Source organism: Megachile rotundata, chromosome 12 (assembly GCF_050947335.1).
Source record: "Megachile rotundata isolate GNS110a chromosome 12, iyMegRotu1, whole genome shotgun sequence".
Classification (NCBI taxonomy): domain Eukaryota; kingdom Metazoa; phylum Arthropoda; class Insecta; order Hymenoptera; family Megachilidae; genus Megachile; species Megachile rotundata.
The window spans coordinates 1,940,291-1,959,976 of record NC_134994.1 but is presented as its reverse complement, the minus strand read 5'-3'; the positions used below and the strand labels follow the sequence as shown (position 1 = coordinate 1,959,976).

At 30.7% G+C, this 19,686-nt stretch overlaps 1 protein-coding gene across 2 annotated transcripts; it reads left to right on the top strand.

Annotated features, from left to right (window-relative positions):
* The first annotated feature begins 1,434 nt into the window (after positions 1-1,434).
* On the top strand, positions 1,435-19,017 carry LOC100876489 (T-box protein VegT). 2 transcript variants are annotated; one of them, XM_003708208.3, is made up of 5 exons: positions 1,435-1,944; positions 5,014-5,164; positions 13,207-13,507; positions 17,504-17,650; positions 18,287-19,017. In XM_003708208.3, the coding sequence occupies exons 1-5, from the start codon at positions 1,845-1,847 to the stop codon at positions 18,821-18,823; spliced, it is 1,236 nt and encodes a 411-aa protein (XP_003708256.1). In that variant the 5' UTR covers positions 1,435-1,844; the 3' UTR covers positions 18,824-19,017. The 2 variants fall into 2 exon arrangements, with proteins under 2 accessions (XP_003708256.1, XP_076394123.1); XM_076538008.1 differs by lacking the exon at positions 1,435-1,944 and adding an exon at positions 4,067-4,201.
* Positions 19,018-19,686: the final 669 nt, after the last annotated feature.

Genomic DNA, 19,686 nt, shown 5'->3' with positions numbered 1-19,686 from the left:
TTTTTACTATTATAAATGATATTTAAAATTTCATAAATGGTTTTATTTTGAAGGTACATTTACAAGAAAACATATCCAACCCAGACACGCCGATTTTGATGAAACTTATGTGAGATATAGTTCTCAAAAGAGGGGCAATCAGCATTTTTATTAAAAATATCATTATTTTTACAATCTTTTACAATATTTTAGACATTTTATACCTCTTCATATGCCGTTAATTGATTTCTCAATAATTATTGTAAGCGTTGCAGGTATGAGCGTGACGCGGTTATAATCAACGCCGTAAGGGACATAGGATTTTATGGCCAATGTTGTTAAAAAATAATTTAATTTAATTCTATTTTCTTAGTTCTCGGCGTGTCTGGGTTGGATATGTTCCCTTGTTAGTGAGTTTCTTTTCTACTACTTAATTTTTATTGACACTTCTTCCATGCTTTTATGTGTATAGTGAATAATATAAAAGTGGTCCAAATTAGGCTACCTTCCCCTACTTCGAATATCAATATTAATAATATGCAGAAATAGAAAAAATAGATTTCTAATTATTAAAGTTTTGCATGAAATTAAATTCATTTAATTTAAATTTCCTGCTTGTCTACATAATCATTTGAAAGGGACAAGCTTTGCCGAACATCAAAGGTATCGCCATTATGTCGTCTCCTGTTATTCCTACTCTTTGATATTTCCAAGAAAATGGAATTTTAAATGCTCACTTTATCTTAGGTATGCATTTGATTGTTTTTGTATTTTTAGCATTTTTGTCTGAACAAGGTTAATTTTTGTTACTAAAGTACTAAATTGTCGTATGATTAAGTGCTGTATGGTAAACTGTTATTAATTATTAACTACTAATAATTATAAATTATTTTTTCGGTGAATGTTGATGTATTTTTAAAGGTAAAGATATGAAATTGATAAGAAGTATTTTAAAAGTTTAAATCTGTTATTTCTGAGATAGCCTAATTTCCAATTAACAAATCACCGAATTTCTAAATCATAAACCCTTAAATCCTCTAATCCTTAAAATTACAAAATTCCTAAATTCCTTTTCCTAATTCTCAAATTTGCGAATTTCCGAATTCCTAATTTCTAAATCAGTAAGTTCTCAAATTTTCAAATTTTCAAATTCTCAAATCTTTAATTTCCAAAATTTTCAAAACTAGAAATCTTCAAATCCTTAAATTAAACATTCCCCAACAATCCCCGAATCTCAAAATGCCTTTTCCAACTTTGCGAATTCTAAAAATTACAAATTTTTAGAATTTCAAATCCTCAAAACATACAATTCTAGATCTCAAAATTCCGAAATTTACAAATCCTTAAATTTCTGTCTAATATAAATATAAATCTTTCCATTTTAACCTTCATTTCGTTCTCGTAAAATGATATATATTTTTACGATTCTTTAGAATTCCAAAATATTTGTTATATTCTCTCCCTTTGCGAAGAGGGCGTTCCTCGTCGTTGTTTACTTACCAGAATGCACTAATCCCTTCTCATGTCCTCCTATCGCTCGAATCAGGACGTGAATGCACCACGCATGTTTCGATTGTATATTTTGTACATACTTCTGGTAAGTTGGTATTGCATCGGCCAATAGGATCAGCGTGGGTGCGGCGCTCAAGTAGTGGGGAAAAGATGTCAGCCAATCGCAGAGGTACATCCGAGTGCAGTGATGGATCGTTGCAACGGAGATGTTTCTGCAATTTCCAAATACATCCTCAGTCTTCATTAGGCTGTAATGCCGACAACGTCGGATTTTACAAGTTTCTTCCGTATTTCTACGAGAGTTTCATTTAAAATTAGTTAAGTGATATACGATACGGTGTTCCAGTTTGAAGATGAATTCACTTATGGCGATGCCTACGGAGTTACAACTGCAATTGCACCAACAAATGCTTTTCCGGCAACAACAACTTGTTTTTCGTAGACATAGACCAGGTTTGTATTTCGTAGTTTCGTTGTTTTTTATTTTAATTAGTAGGTATATGTTAATAAATACCTAATGCAGGATTTGTTCATTATTTAACATTAATTCGTAAGAAATTTTTAATTGAAGCTTGATGTTTATCGGACAAAGTATTGTATGTGTCGGAGTCAAAATGACTTGCTCTTCATTTATTACTTTAAATTGAAGAGAACAGTATTGTGAAAGGTTTTAAGGACATTGAAGGGTAGGAAAGAATAGGAGTTTTTCTTCATTAATTCTTCAGTAATTCTTCATTTTCATATTTTATCTCCAATTTCACTTAAAAATAGATGTGTGTTGTACCGTAGATAGCTGTACGTAGTATTAACAATAATAGGTATTAATCTTTCATTTTTTAATTTGATATTTTTGAAAATTATTTTTGATTATAAGAAATTAAATGTATGTATAGCAGTGGTTGCGAAGATGTATGCAACAGGTGTCAGAGGAACAGTTTAAAATTGTTAGATTATGTAATAAATTAATTTAATAAGAAAAGTATAACAATAAATTATAAATAGTAATATCAACTGATAAGTAATTACTAATATTATTTTGTATTGGTTTTATTATTATGTTCTTTTCTCAATAAGTGAATGAATTTCACTTGTCCACTGGTACCATAATCTTTTTAGTGTGATAACATAACAGAATTACATATTGTTAATTACTTTTTATTTCATTTATGTCAGTTTAGTAGCATGTACTATTATTTTACTTTAGTAATAGCATTACAATAGTATAGTAGTTTATAGAAATTATAGTATTCTATGGTGAAATTTATAGTGGATATACGGAATGTTACAAAAAATAAATTGAAAATATAGAATAAAATTTGTTCATATAAATTTGAAACTACAAAATACAACAAAGTCAATATGTACGTATATGTATATCAATCAATTATATGTATAAAATTTTAACTGTTTTGAAATTAAAAGTAAGAGCTATCAAAAACGTGTGAGAAAAATGGTACCTAATATTAAACACCTAAGAAATTTGTAAAAGAAACGTAATTTTTATTAAAAGATATAAGTAATTAGTTAGATAAAAAAAATAGCTATACAAATGTACATCATTCTTAAAATGTTATTTTTCTTGATATTATTTGTCTTCGACTTTAACGTTTTGAGCATATTTTGTATATGTGAATACATTGAATCTATTTTCTCGAGTATTATTACTATATTGTAAGTACTTCGAGTAGTAAAAATATATCGTACAATATTATGCAATGTAAAACATTAACAAGGAACATGAGCAGTATGAGTTTCATGTTGAGCATATTTGTTACGTATGAATGTATTGTACGCATTTTTTGCATTTTTATCGTTATAATGTAAGTATTTAGAACGGTAAAAATATTATTTTGCAATTTTATGCAACCTTAAAATATTATGAAACTTAGTATTAACAAGCAACACGTAACAATATAAACAATTTCCACATTACGTACAATCGTGTTCTGCATTGCGTACACACACGTTTTGACAGGAAAATAATTGTCTAAGGAAGGCAATAACTGTAACGTTAAATTGCTCTCGAACAGCTTAAAGCAAAGGTATTTAATGATAAATTATGTAAAAGTAATATTTTATAACTTTACTAAAAATGTAATTATTTACTTGCCGTTTAGAAACTTCAGGTATTGTACTATGAAACACAACGTTGCTTCATGACACACTTTCAGTCGAAGCACAAATATTAACACAATCTTTTACAATGAAATAATTATACCACTTTACATTTTAAAGTGAGATTTTTTTATTTATTCATTCAGATATGTTAGTATTCCACAAACTGTAGGTATCTTAACTAGTGTAGTTGTACACTCGTACTCATTTAAAGGCATTCTGGCCGTGCAATAAACGAATAAACATATTGATAGTCGATTTTTCACGTAACTCTTACAACTTTCTCATTTCCCACGAGTGCCAGGAAAGATGTCCTGCGGAAAGATGCGCGTAATGCTACCAGATGCATGTATAAACAACGTTTGACATCGATCCGTGCGAACTTTTCTCGGGCGGAAAGATGAAAGGCGCCGACTTTCGGTCGAGTGGACAATCGCTATCTGCTCGTGTACAATAGTTGGTCTCCGCGTTAGGAAGAGAAAGAAGATGAGCCGATGGCCACAATTATCCTAGCACAAGACCTAATGCCTCGACCGCAGAACCGCGAACTGCTTGCGAACAAGCGACGCCGTTTGCATGGATCCACTTGTAAAAGGTGTTCCTTCTGGAATTCTAGTTACCTCATCCGCATAACTTCTTGTTCCTTCTCAAAGCCTCTAAGTGGAGGAGTCGATAACCACGCGGAAAGAGATAGCGAATTCCATTTGTTTCACAATGTTTTTGTGCAAGGGCAATTTCGCTTCGAGGACGATGGTCTCTTGGTTCAATTGCAGACTGTTTACTTTACTCTTAATCATGTTTTTCGCGAAGATGCGTATAGCAGTCGAAGTTGTCTTCAAGTTGTGTAATGTGAAATAACTAATTAGTTGCGGTTTTTATTTAAACTATTGGTATAGGCATTGGTGTAACTAGGATTTGTCGTTGAAGAGGATAGATTCTTAACTGTGCTGATAAAGTTGACATCAGGTGGTTTCGACTAAATAGGCTTTGGAAACTTGAAAAGTTAGAAATTTTATTTGACAAATTAAGATTTGACGATTTAGGAAGCTGGAGATTTGAGAATTTATGAATTAGGAATTTAGGGATTTGAGGATTTTGAAATTTGAGAAATTAAGAACTTTCAAATTTGCGGTCTCAGGAATATAGAAATTTACATATTTAAGTATTTGTAAATTTAGAAATGTGAGAATTCGGAGATTTTTAAGCTTGAGTATTTGGAAATTGCGGAAATTAATAAAGTAGAGTTTAAAAATTAGAATCAATAACTAATGAATCAATGATGTGAAAGGGTAGTCGAAGTTTATATGAATTTTCTGTAGAATTAAATCGTTATAGAATTAAATCGTACATTGAACCAGTTTCTAATATCATAAATAATTATAAAAAGTCTTTTTTTGTGATTTTTAGACGACATTCCAAATCCAAATGTATGGACAATACCACGTCTTGGTGGAGGACCTCCCCTACCTCCTGAAGTAAAAGTTGAGTTGCAAAATAGAGATTTGTGGCAACAATTCCATGCAGAGACTACTGAAATGATAATTACGAAAGGGGGACGGTGAGTGCACAATTTTCTTTATATTACATTTTCAATATTTTGAAGTTTTTATTTTAAATAATGTGTAATGATAAAAGAATATACATATTCTGGAATTACTAAAACTTACTCGGTAACTAAAACTTATGAATAAGAATGATTATTTTTCTTTCCGTAAATTTTGTAGGACTTAAAAATATTTACATCTTAATGTATAAGGATTTATTAATAAACCAATTTATTAGATGTTTACTTTAGTTTACATTAGTGGATGTTCATAATTAATCAATACTTATATTAGTTATTGAACATTTATTATTATACTTTTAATGGATATTGATGAACGTTTACATGAATAAAAAAATAGGAATCCAATTTAAAGTAAATTAGTTCAGTGAGTTATGATTAATTGTCAGGTTAATTTTTCAAAATTGCGTAAAATATCCTTTTTATTGGGTTTATAGTTATATTTCTTAGTTATTGAAATTGGTTGTCCAAAATTCCAACATTGTTGGTATGACGTGGCGGGCGCCATAGGACCACACCCTCTGTCGCTATCGAAACCCTTAGTCCACCTGAAAAAATGTGACCTGTCTTTTCACCTACTAATATACTTTTATTCTTCACTTTTAGTACTTTACATTTTTAAATTACATGTACATTCATTACTTGTACAATATTGTTCAATTTCAGAATTCGACTGTATTCTTAAATTTACATACTAAAAGATTTGGTAACTAATAGGTTTAGAAATTAAGAAATCTTAGTTATTTAAAAGTCTTTAGTTATAAGTCCAAATATTCAAGTTTAGTTATTTAGAAGTTTAGAAATATAGGAATTTAGAATTAAATTTAGGAAATTCAAAAGTTAAAGATATTACAAATATGAGATGGTAGAAATTTATCAAATTTGGAAATATAGAAATTAAATATTTTTTAAGCTTCTAGTTTTCAAAATTTTTATTTAAAACATTTTTTGAATAAAAATTTTGTTATTTTTATTAATAAAAGCAAATATTGTACTTTTGGTTCGGATAGAAAAAGTATAATGTGGCGAAGAGTAAATGAAGTTTTAAAGTCAAAGAATCTAAAACCTACTTTAAAGCAAGGTAGAAGGTTCTGTACGGGGATGCATATTCAGTGCAGACGTTAATGAACTGGTGTTCACTGATAATATTTTTAATAAAAAAAAAAATATTTAGACTTTTTAAGAAAAAACTTACTGAAACGTACAAACAATGTGGGATTACAAAGTACCTTCAAATTTCATCAGGGTAATGATTGGAAGCACAGAACTCGAAGTATATAGGTGTATTTGTTATATGTATATATAATTGTTCAAAAGTTTTATATCCCCCTCCCAACTCCAGACATACATAAGTCCTACAAAGAATCTATAGGATGAATTAAACTAAGGAATTAGAAAAACACTAATAAATTTAAAAGTTAAATTACAAATGATACTGAAAGAAAAATGTCATTCTATTTGTACAGAATACTTGAAAAAAATTATTTTTAATATACCCAAACGATTACACGGGGTTATTAAGCAAAAAGACTTCGCAATAAAATATTGAAGTTGTAGTTTTTTTTACATTTCATATATAAATTCTTTATTTTTCATCAAATGACCAAAACTTCAATGCGACGTGAAAATGTGATAGCCTGTTGTTCAAAATATATTACACATCGATATAATTGAAAAGAAATTGTTAACACCTATATTTTCAATCTATAGTAGATGATATGTGTTATTGTGAAATAAGTAGTATGATAAACCATTTTTCCCTGTATACAATAACAAATACAGAAGTACTGCAATGTCCGAATATTAATGTGAGTAGTTTCACGTGAGTAATTACACGTCATCCAAGTCAGGCAAGTAGACATTTTTAATGAGGGGTAGTTTTGAGCATCGACAGGGTGATTAGTTTCACGGAAGGTGGTCATCGAAGGTCATAAAAGTAAGGGCGTGACGACGTGTCCGTTGTTATCGACACTACCGATCTTCAAATCATTTTACGAAGGTAGTTTTTGCAGGAAAAGTATAGGCCGGACGGATGCAAGACGAATCACGACTTCCGGTGACCGTTCGCCGGAAACGATTGAGCTACTGGTCACTCCTTTTCAGATACGCAGGCGTATAACTATCTAAGATAAGATTACTAGGAATTTCGCGCTGTCTCGCGCTCGATAACTCGCTGATGTCAGCCCAGATGGTTTTGTCCCGTTGTGAACACGGAAATAAAAGGGGAGGGGAACGCCAACGTAACAAGAATGTAACATTCTTAAAATGTTTCGTAATATCCATTCATTTGAAACGGGTCGAACGTTTATACGATACGAGATACAACTGTAATTTTGCGTGTTTATAGTAATGGGCAATTGTGGCTGCGAAAGCGCGGTGCATGGACGACATATGACCGGTATTCGGACATGGGCAATGGGCACTCAATTTCTTAATGGGACATTTGAAATCTGAAATTTCTATGTTTTCAAATGACTAAGCTTTTATATTTTCAAATTATACAATTTTTTTATTTTCAAGTTATAAAAATTATGAACTTTCTACATTCTCAAATTATAAATTGTTTATATAATTAAATAATTTCAATTAATTATATAATTAAAAATACCCTGTATTGTGAACTTCAAGGTAATTCATGCAATTGTTAAAGAGAAATAAAATGTCGCCACATAAATTGTATAAATGTCATCTATTAACATAAACGCTATAACTTTCCGATGAACTCAATATAATATTACAAATCTGGATTGTAATTGTAGTTAAGTTAAATTGTAGTTTAAATTTTAATTACAAAATAATTGAAAATCTTTCAAGACGAAAAATATACAATATCTGGTTTATTTCTCTTAAGTTTATTTCTCAATTTGGACCGAATCCTAAATTGAACAATTATACTCACATATAAATTAACTTATGGTTAGATCTCCTTTAGCATGGGGTTGTAACACGTGAATGTTACTCAAGGCCATGTATGCATTTGTCGAAAAGAGTACCGATAAAAAAATTGAATAACAAAGCGACATAACGTTTTGGTCAATTCAGTACAATAGATGTATCACAACAAAAGTACTTTGCAAATGTACCAAGGAATGTATCTCGTTGAAAACATCCGTTACTCAGACGTTCGTTAGCGGACAGAAATTAGGATACCAAAATAAATTGCAGAAAGGTAGCCTAGACAAGGGTGATTCGTGGGCGGTGTACATTGTACAATAGATACAAAGGTACTGTTCGTCCGTGTATCCGTGCCTTCCGGTTCAGTGACGATACTTTCCATCTAAGAGCACCACGTGTCAACCACGTGCATCCAGTTTCATGCCTTACGCGGCTCCAATCAGTATTCCATGACACGATCGACCCGTTCGTTTTCCTCGATCCTTTTGGCGAGTTTCGCTCCTTCGAAATACATTGTTCCTTCGATCAGCGTTGTCTATTGCCCTGCGCGGCCTTGCGTCAGAGCTGATGAATAGACAGGAAGAGAAAATGTGCATTCCAGAAGTGCAACTCTGACCTTCTCGTGTTTGTTCCACTTTGTCCTCGATTTCTTATCCTTCGTTTTTCTCTCACTATGAGGGACTGCTTGTAAGCAAGGAAATTCGTTTCACGTTGCATCGTTATTCGCTATCTGCTTCGAAATGCTTTTATGACTTAACGAATTTTTAGTCACCGAGATTTAGTGGAGTAATTAGGCGAAGTTAAGCATTTGGAATGCACAAAATTATGAACTAGAATTATACTCGGTTAGGGAAAGAGGTGTGGATTGCATACAGTCATATATTTTGCGTTGAATATTTAAAAATTTCCGAAGAACATTTTTGTACATTTGTACATTTTTCGTAAAAAATCCCAAAGTATTAAATTTGTATAAGTACAGATCTCCAAATTTTCAGTGTACACGTTAATTCTTTATTTCGATGAAAATCAACACAAGTTTTAAGAAAATCATCTTAGCAAAGTTCGCAAGTTAAGTTTGACACTTAAAGAGTCATTTTGACCTATTTGATTTAGTGTTAAGATTACATGTGCGAAGTGATTTTCAGGAGTTGTCCGACGCTATGGACGGTGTCGTAGAAATCACTAAAAGTGGCGCCTTTGTAAGTGGAGGATTATGCCGTCGCGACGCACGGCTGCGGAACAGCAGTACGTCGATCATTTGAGCGTCTGGTCCTTTTAAAAAGCCTCTCGAGATTATAAAACAGTCAGATAATGTCATAATAGCGTGATATATACAACGCGTGGAGCGGCAGCACGCGCTGCCCGTTTCCCTTTCATCTTGCTGATTAAATGAATCACAAGTCGCGTGGTGTGGCGTGGCGGAACTTTGTTGTTCACGTTTTCAATTATAACGATTGGAACTATAAATAGGTACATTTTTGAAATGTGCAAATTTAAAAATTTGAGGATTTAAAAATTTAGGAACCTGGTGATTCAGAAATGTTGGAATTTTTTAATTTAGAAATCTGGGATTTTGAAAATTTAGGAAACTTGGAAGTTGAAGTTTTTTAATTGGAAAATTTTGGAGATTTGGAAAAATTTGAAAATTAAAAAAAATAAGCTGTTTGAAAGTAGCAAAATTTGAGAATTAGAGTATTTAGATATTTAACAATGCACAGATTTGAAAAACTAGAAATTAAAATATTTAAAATATTGATCTTAAAATTTGAAAAATTGGAAATTAGAATAATTTGAAATTTTATAGGAATATTTAAAAAATTAGGAATTAAAATATGTAAAAGTTCTATAATCTGTTCCAATTTTAATATTACTTGATGTAAATGTTATTAGAAAACAATTTTAAATTACTTTAATAATTTTGGTTTTAATATTTCACCATTAATGATATGATTTAAAGATAAAGACTTTTCACGAAGTTGGAAATACCGATGAGCTGTTTCGTTTGAACTTTACGTTATTAAAGCATAATATATACTTGTCTGGCGATTTAATACCCGGTTTTGTAATTTAAGTGGAATTTTAGCAAAGGTTATGATTTTCAAGAGCGATTAAGGGAAAAATAGTGTATGTACTCTTTCGCGAGGCTTAGAGTGCACTTTGCGAATACAGGTTGGATTTTCCGTCCTTAATTGCGTCCATTACTTAAGATACGTATCTTTTGTGGATTTAACTTTTAAATACCGAAGAGTCAAGTACTATTGTAGTGGACGATTCGAACGTACTATAGGGGATTTAGTGCTTAAGAGATTCTATCGAATTTTGTGACATAAACGTGAAAGAGAACAATTCAATAATTAATAAGAATAGGTAGATTAATTATTCAAGTAATGATAAGTAACCAAGATTGAACGATTTCTTAATCAGTAATAAATATGACGTTCGTAGCTACAATTTACAACATATGTAGTTTGTTAGGCAATTAAAACACAATTTCCTTTATGACTAACAGTTTAACTAATGTATCTTTGTTATTTTATAATTTCGTAATAGAATTAAACAATTTCACAATAAAAGATACTTGTAAATATAAAAGTAATCAAATCGGAGGCATAATGTTTAGACATTATAAAAAATTTAAAAACTGGCAGATAATTTATTACTGAACTAGTTTATGCAAAAGGAAGTGGAAGCCTTTTAATTTCTAAATTTCTTTTACTTGCTTTTTACTTTTATATGTATTGTTATACTTCAAAATTTATTTTCTAGAATTTCCTCTTTCAAAATTTCTAAGTTTCTAAATTTCTAAATATTAATATTTTCTTATTTTACATATCTGAATACAAAAATATCCGAATTACCGAATTGTTATGTTTCTTAATTTAGAAGACAGACAACTAAAAATTTGTAAAGTTTTAAATTTTACATATATCTAACCTTCCAAATATATAAATGTGAAAATTTGATATTTCTAAAACTCTAAACCCATTTTCTAAATTTCCAAATTCTTTCATTTCATATAAAAGACATTTGTTTATCATAAATACATCTATCATCGATTTATCACAAATATTCAACACAGAAAAAACGAATGTTTTCTCTTATTTTTAATCGTTTTGCACAATGAACTCGAACGGATATGGGTAAAAGACACATGGAACAAAGTAGCGATGGAAAGTTCGCAATTAGGTATGTAAACAAACCAACCCATCGCAGATTGACTTCTGGAGGTTTGCTCACGGGATTATCCGCGAGTTTGAAATGTTTACCCGAAGGAGAAAACTTTGTGTCAAGATCGGAAGATAGTGATTGTGATGCTTCGAAAGAGTCGCAGCAGTTAACAGAAAGTTCGAATCCAGTTGACTGGGGAATGACCCTTCGATTTCATGTCGTTCGCTTTTGCTACCTGTGCAAAAAGACACTTAACGTTAACTAAATGAAAACTTAGTGCTAAATCTACTGTCACTAAACGTGAAATCTAATGCGCGATTACTTCTACTGGATTAACCGAAAAATTTCGTTATTTTTTAAAAAAATATTACAAATGTGTTATTGTTTTATTTACTTGCAGCTTCACAAATTAGTAAAAATTATTCGCTTAAAATAATTTAATTTGATATATCTTTAATAACTTAGTGATAATTTAATTTAACTTGAAACATTATGGATTATTAGCAAATATCAACGCTTGTTTCTGTTTTGTACAAACAACTCGATTTTTATTTGTACTTTTACGGTTTAGAAAGACTTTATATAATCATTTATATAATCATAGCATATAATTATTATGCTGTGGGTGTTTATGCATTTGTGATATGTCGATGTCTACAAAATAAACATAGAGAAACGATACTTATATCTATGTTTAATCTATGTTTCAATTTTTGGATGTCTTAAAGTTTCGATATCTTTCAATCTTAAGTCCTAAAGTCTTAAATCTTAAATCCTAGTCACAATCCCTATGTTAAAAATTTCAAAGTCTTGAAGTGCCAAAATTCCAAATTTTCATTACGAAAAGTAAAATTTTCTTTTACATTTTATATAACTTTTAATTACATATATTAGGTTGTCCGGCAAGTTCTTTTCGTTTTTTTAATAGGTGTTAAGTTTAAAATATTTTGCGTTCAGTGTATTATTCTTAAGTAATATACTCCGTTATATTAAGTAATATAATCCGTTCTGTTCTACCATCCTTCTGCCATCTTTCTGGAAGCCTCATAATGCCACTTTCCCAAAATTCTCTTGGTTTACTGTTAAAATATTCTTCAAGACCGTTTTTTATTTCATTAATTGATGTGAATTTTTTATTGCGAAGAAAATTTTTTTGGGGAAAGCAACAAATAATAATCCGATCGAGCAATGTCTGGAGAGTATGGGGGATGTGGTAGAATATCCCAATCGAAGTCTAAAAGTTTCTTTCGCACAGGTAAAGAAATATATGACCTCGCGTTGTCATGGTGGAACGCGACACTACGTCTATTCACCAATTCTGGACGTTTTGTGAATATAGCTTCCCTAAGTTTTTCGAGTTGCATGCAATATTTCTCGTTGTTAATTGTTTCCCTTGGTTTTTCATCGAGGTAGGCCTTGATAAGATCGGTATCAGTGGTGGATGGACGGCCGCTGCGAACTTCATCTTTAAGATTGAAATTTCCGGCTAAACCAATTACGGACATTTTGCACAGTTATAGAATGATCCCCATAAACATCACAAATCTCCTTTGCGGTAATTCCAGGCGTAATGTCTCTTTTAAAACAGTAAAACATGACGTGGCGCAAATGCATCTTTTGATCTTCCATCTTTCACAACGCGAAAAATACGGGATTCAATTTCTACTCATGCTGAAAATAGTCCTCTTGTAGTGCCAGAGAATGACACTGGACCAAACAATTGATTTTGGAGTGATCTGGATGTTTGTTTACTTAAGCACAACAATGTAAAGCCTCGAGTGACAAACGCGAAAAGAACTTTCCGGACAACCTAATACATATATGTATTGCATATGAGATTCTAGAAGTCTTCTAAATTTAGTGTTCAATTTTTTACGTTTACTGTTTTAAACTATATGTTTAATCTAAGTGTTTGATACCGACTGATAATCTAATCCAACCCTGTTTGTACTGAATACATTATTTTGTTACAGACGAATGTTTCCGTCGATTCAGTTGACAATCACTGGATTGGACCGTCGTGCCCGCTATTGTGTCGTCCTCGAAGTGGAGCCGGTGTCAAATCGTCGTCATAAATACGTCGGTGGCGTTGAAAAATCCTGTGGAAATGCAAAAGGCTGGACATCAGCTGGACCAGCAGAACCTCAACCACGAATTGATCGAAGAATATACCTGCATCCTGAAAGTCCAGCGACCGGTGCGCATTGGATGCAACATCCTCTCAGTTTTAATAAACTAAAATTGACTAACAACGCTGTGGATCCTAAAAACAACGTGAGTAATTTGTAACTGTTCTTATTCAATGAAAATGTTAACAATAAATCGTATTCAAATGTAAATATACTACATGAAATAATGAAAACTTGAAATCCGTGTATTTTGTCGATATATTAATTACTTTGTGATCAGCACAATTATTGAAAATATTTCTCACCTCTTGTAATTATGATTTTTTTACATACCTTTATGAAATCGTAGTTTTAGATATTATATTCTTTTTCTATTCTTGTATTTCTAAAAATATATTTGTTTAAGTAACTTGAAGATTTGGAAACTTGATTTGAAACTTGAAAATTTGGTTTATAGTTTAAAGGTATGGTTATTTTGTATTTGGAGATTTGAAAATTTAAGGTTGAGCAATATGGCCATTTGGAAATTTGGAGATTTGGTAATATAGAAATTACGAATTTTTGATGATTGGAAACTTAGGGACTTGATACCTTGGTAATATAATAATCTGGAAATATAGAAATCTGCATTCAAATTTAATTTAAAATCTAGAATTATGGCCATTTGCAAACTTCACGATTTAAAGATTGAAAATCTTAGTATTCAAAAATTTTTAAATTTGGGGACATATGTTAAAAATAACAACACACGGAAAAATTGTTTGTTTTAAACATTTAAATTGGGGTAAAAATACAAAAAATCCTACACAACCCTACAATTATTAATTAATCGTTGAAATATGATAGTAAGTACGATTATTAATTAACCGTTGAAACATGATAGTAAGAAAAAATATATTGCATTATCAATTGGTTATAGAAATATCGTATCATGGTATTTATGAAATATTTTACTTCTTTAGTTATATTCTTTATTTTCGGTATTTTATGTTCATTAGTCCGTTTTTTAATTAATTTATGATGAAACTGTTTTAATATACTAGAGCGTTGAAAAAAATTTCTGTACTTCAAAGAAATAATTTAAATGTTAATAATTTTTGAGAAGAGAAAACATGTTGTATGAAAAGGTTCGTAGGAAATTTGGAAAAGGAAGTAACCGATTTACTAAAAGTGAAAGCGGTGTTCCATTTATCTAGATACCCCGTGTTTGGACAAGCTAGTGTGTCCTTAAATGCTTCTTCTTTTTCTTATGTCTCTGGTTTCGAGGTTCTTCCGTGCTTTGGCCGTATGCGGGAGGTCGCCACACACAGATCCACCCTTTTAGCTACTCGTTTCACTTCCGATTAAGTTCTTCAAAAAAAAAGTCAACCTCTAATTGGGGACTTCCAACGATACTTTGTCTCGTGTCAATTAGATTCACAATTCCTTCTCACGAACTTTGCAAGCTTGCGTATTATTTTTTTACTTCAAGCATTTTTATTATTTTTTGTAAGAAATCTGGAAATATTTCATGCTTCAAAGTAAAAGATTTAGTATTTTAATATGTAGAATGTTTACAAACATTTCGTGCTTCAAAATGAAACATATGTATACAGAGTGTATTTACAAATATTTTGTTCTTCAAAGTAAAGACTCAATACATTAATATGTATACGTATGTATACATAGTGTGCCAACAAAATATACATATACGCATTTTATCGTTACGTAATTCAAAAGATAAAATGTACATAGATTACATCGACATTACACTAGTTATTTTAAAATTATAAACGTGTAAAATAATTATCGTCGATATTAATGGCGACTAATATTTTTGCTAACAATTATATTTATTTACTTATTGCTTATAGAAATTTTTAGCAATAGTTCAATAGTTTAACTGATATTGACTTTAAGTAATATTGCAGGCATTAATGGGTTAACTTTCATTAGGTAGCTGCACATTTATACATGTTCACAGATACTCACAAATTTCACTCTTTAATTTTGTCATATTACAATAAGCCTAAGTGATCGATTGTCTGTTTTTCCTCCATTTCTGTTGTTTTCTATTTCAATAAATCGATGCTAACGATTCTTTAACTTAATGAAGTTAAAATGGTGTCGATGGTGTAATCCTTAAATTTCTCCTTCGAACATGAGTCATCATTATATCAGATTATATTCTTGACTGTAACAGTTTGATGGCAAGCAAGGAAACCCGTTAACTGGTCAAGGTGACCAAACCAGGATTCCCTTGTCCGGGATAAAAGACTTGCAGAGAAAACTTTCCATACCTTCCAAAGATTTAAGCTACTCAAAACGGTGCCGGTTTAGGTCGGTCTTGGACGTTGTTCGTGAAGAACAGAGATTAGCATGCTCCACAACACTCTGTAATCGATATACCTCCGTTTTTCTCTCGGGGAGTGGGTTTATTTACGCTCTGACAGGACGAATCCCGGCAGCTGGCTTCGTCGCGGCGCCCCTTGGCAGTTCTTTCAAGTTTTTCACAGGAATTTCCAAAATTATTTCTGCGGATTTGCATCGCTTTAAGTACCTCAAGGGCGCGCGACTGCGTTTCTTCGAATAGGGAAAGGTATTTAGGGACATTTTTTAATTTTTCTAAGATTGCAATTAAAACTCATCTGGTTAAGGTTCGATAAACTCGCATACCTAATATTCCTTTGTTTTATTATGAGTATGTTTTAACAGATCATTTTTCAAACTGTACTTAAAAACGTTTTTGAAAATTTATTGTTAGATTGTTAGATAGTGATAGAAAATCTTAGTAGATATTATATCTAATATTTGTTGAAAGTATTCGTATATTGCAATGAATTTCAATTGTCTATAATAATACTTAAAGGATAAAATTAGTTTTGAATAATTATAATAATATTACAAATAAATATTAAATAGTTATTACTAGTTTTATTGTTTTTTATAATTGTTATTATAAATAATAAATACAATATTGCTATTTAATATTTATATCACTTTAAAATATATGAAAATTAATAAAAATGTAAAAGAAATGATGATTATAGAAAAGATCATAAACTTTTTGAACGTTTTATGTAACTGTGTATTATTTGGCAAATGAAAATTATAATTATGAAATATTTGTTTAAATAATTATAATTATTTTTTGATATTAAATAATTATCATGAACAATAAATATAATAATAATTATAATATAGAATTAAAATATTAATTTGTAAATTATTTATATTATAGTATAAATATATAACCTGTAATTGAAAAGAGAACTACTAAAATTCTACAGGACTTCAAAAAATATATATAAGAATATAAATTTACAAAAAAATAAACCCCTCAGTACCGATGAATTTAATATAACATTTTTTTGCATGTTAAAAACGCAACATCCAAAAATTCCATACAAAATAAGATTACTTATACTCATATATTATTAATATAATAAGAAAACATATGCAATGGATGAGGTAATCGAAGTTCTAGCAAGCTTGCAGTTCACATAAAATTTTGAATAGGTCGATAGTTCGTAATTCCGGGAAGGTTGAAGGGCCAGTCTGGTTTTCGAGAATCGCGTCTGTCTCCATCGTCGGCATCCTTAGCAAGGCGCCAACTTATCTTGACAAAGCGGAGCCCTTTTACTCGATTCTTCAAACTAATTACGAATTTAATAAAATCCTTCCTTTCGTGCGTTTACGTTTACCGAAGCAAGGAAAATAGTTCAAGTTAAAGAGGGGAGCTGTGTTCGAATTTTTGTCACCATTGTAGGACGACTAATATCAAGGGGCTTAATGTAATTTAAAGATTTCATTTATTGGCTTACAAGTAATCAGAAAGATTTCTTTTGTTCTCATATTTGGGATTTTGTAAATTTAACGTTGGGAAATTTGGAATTTTGGATCTTTCAGAAATTGGATAGTTGGAAATTTTTGAATTTGGAGATTTGAGAATTGCAAATTTGGAGATTTAAGAATACATTTTGTAACTTTTCCAAGTTTAAAAACTTGCAAATTTGAAAATTTTTAAAGTTATGAAATTCTTAAACATTCAAAGGATTCCCAGAATCCCTAAGTTCCAAATCTTGAAATTTAATTCCAGGTCAATTAAATATTAATTTAAGTATTCAATTATTACAATAATTGTATCTGTCTTTGTTTGCAGGTGGTTCTTACATCTATGCACAAATACATTCCTCGCATTTGGATCATCCGTTGCGACGATGCTACCAGATTAAGCGAATTATACAATTATCCATCTTCTTCGTTTCACTTCACCGAAACAGAATTTATTGCTGTTACTGCTTATCAGGTAAAACATCTACAGCTATATCAGTATCAATATACATACACATATAACTAAATAACTATAAAACTAAAATCAGCGAGCTTTGATACAATAAGTTTTTAATAGTGTCAGATGATTGAGAGAAAATATCTAATATTCTATCTAATATGATAGAACGTAGAAAAGTTAATGTATCGTAAAGTTCCTGACAGGAACATTAATTGTATCTCCATTCGATTACATTCAAATACCCTTAACATGATTCTCGCTTTAATGTGACCACTTATTGTTAGTGCAGTAGAAGTTAAAATACTCTCCTAAATACAAACCAACATGACATCTTTTGATTATAGGATTTTGACTGTTCATCATACGATTACAATTTATATTGACTTTGCTACGTGATTTATAATTTTTATCGACTGTGTTATACGATTTACAATTTATGTATCACAAGTTCATGCTAGTATTCATGTCGCCAATGACTTAAACCCAGGACCATCATAATCTTTCAAATATTTACAATAATCCTGCAAAGTATTCTGAAATCTTCACTTTAGCAAAAACATTGAAAACAATTGTACCTATTAAAACAGCAGGAAAAATATTTTCCCCGTTTTTCGTGAAGGTTCTTCATATATTTGTGCATTTCCGTTACAGAACGAGAATATCACGAAGCTGAAGATCAACAACAATCCATTCGCGAAAGGATTTCGAGAGTCTGGTCAGTCTCGATGCAAGAGGAAATACCAACAGGATGACGTAGAAAGAACTAACCGCATCGACGAAGAAGATGGAAACATGTCGTCAGAATCCGAATCGAATAGACCATCGAATCACATGGATGTTGTCACACAGAGACCAAAAACAGCATCCAGTGAAACAGGAAGTTTGGACGACAGTAGTGTCAGTAGTTACGGTGGTATTAGTCCACCTCTAGCTTCTATTTACCAAAATTCATCGTCTAGGGATATCGATCGTGACACACAACCGAGATTACATAGGCCATGGATCGATTCATCTTCACAATTTTCTTCCTCGATATCTTCGGCATCTACGAATTTATCATCGATAAACTCGTATAATGATTTCAATCTGTCCTCGTATTATTTTCGTTTAATTCATCCCTCCTTCGTTATGCAACCGGATTTAATTAGGTTACAGTATCAGTCTATAGCGAATTCGAAGTATCACTAATGAAAGTTGTTGCATTCTAACTAGGAAGGGACCAAGGTTCTAGTTTTGAAAAGTTTGGGGATAAATAACGGTTCAAATTTTCAAATTTTGAAATTGGGAAAGTTTCAAGTTTTTCAGATTGTAAATTTTCACATTACAAAATTCTTGTATTTTTGATTTTGAAAATATTAAGTTTACAAATGTTTAATATCTAAGTATTTCAATTTTTTATTTTTCAATTTTCTAAATTCCCGAATCCTTAAATCTTCAAATTTTTCATTTTCAAAATTAAAATGTTTTCAAATTTCCAAATAATCAAATTTCACAATTCAAAAATTTTCAAATCTGTCAATTTTCGAACTTTTAAATTTCTCAATATTTAAATTCCCAAGTCTCCAAAAATCTCTCGATCATTTTTAATGAATGTTACTGTCACTATTAATAAAGCTAGGAAAACTGAAATACAACAGATAAAAATTATAATGAGATTAACTATTATCAATTCGTTTGATTTTGCAGGAAGTTTATTTTCTAAACAAACGTGACTATTTTGTATGTAAACTTATAAAAACAAGATTGTTCAGTCTACAAGCAAGAATAAGTAAGTATACATTACAGGAACAACCAACCAAAGATTCTCTGCATTAAAAAACAACGAAATCAAATTAAGTTGTGCCTGTCTTAATATTCTACAGCTTGTCAACGATATAAAATCTCTGATATTTCTTTATAAATGTTTAAAGTAAAAGAAGAAGAGTTACTAAATTTTTAAAAAGTATACACCTACACTTCTGGTAGGTGTATAACTTGTGTAAATAAGTGTCGTATTAACAAGCACTTATACATATTTGAATATGTGTATATTAATGTTATATGACACCTTA

Excerpts from the sequence above, each read along its gene's own strand:
- LOC100876489 (XM_003708208.3), top strand. The coding sequence starts at position 1,845 with ATGAATTCACTTATGGCGATGCCTACGGAGTTACAACTGCAATTGCAC. Across the intron at positions 13,508-17,503 it reads CTGTGGATCCTAAAAACAAC|GTGGTTCTTACATCTATGCA; the intron begins GTGAGTAATTTG and ends CTTTGTTTGCAG. Across the intron at positions 17,651-18,286 it reads TTGCTGTTACTGCTTATCAG|AACGAGAATATCACGAAGCT; the intron begins GTAAAACATCTA and ends TTTCCGTTACAG.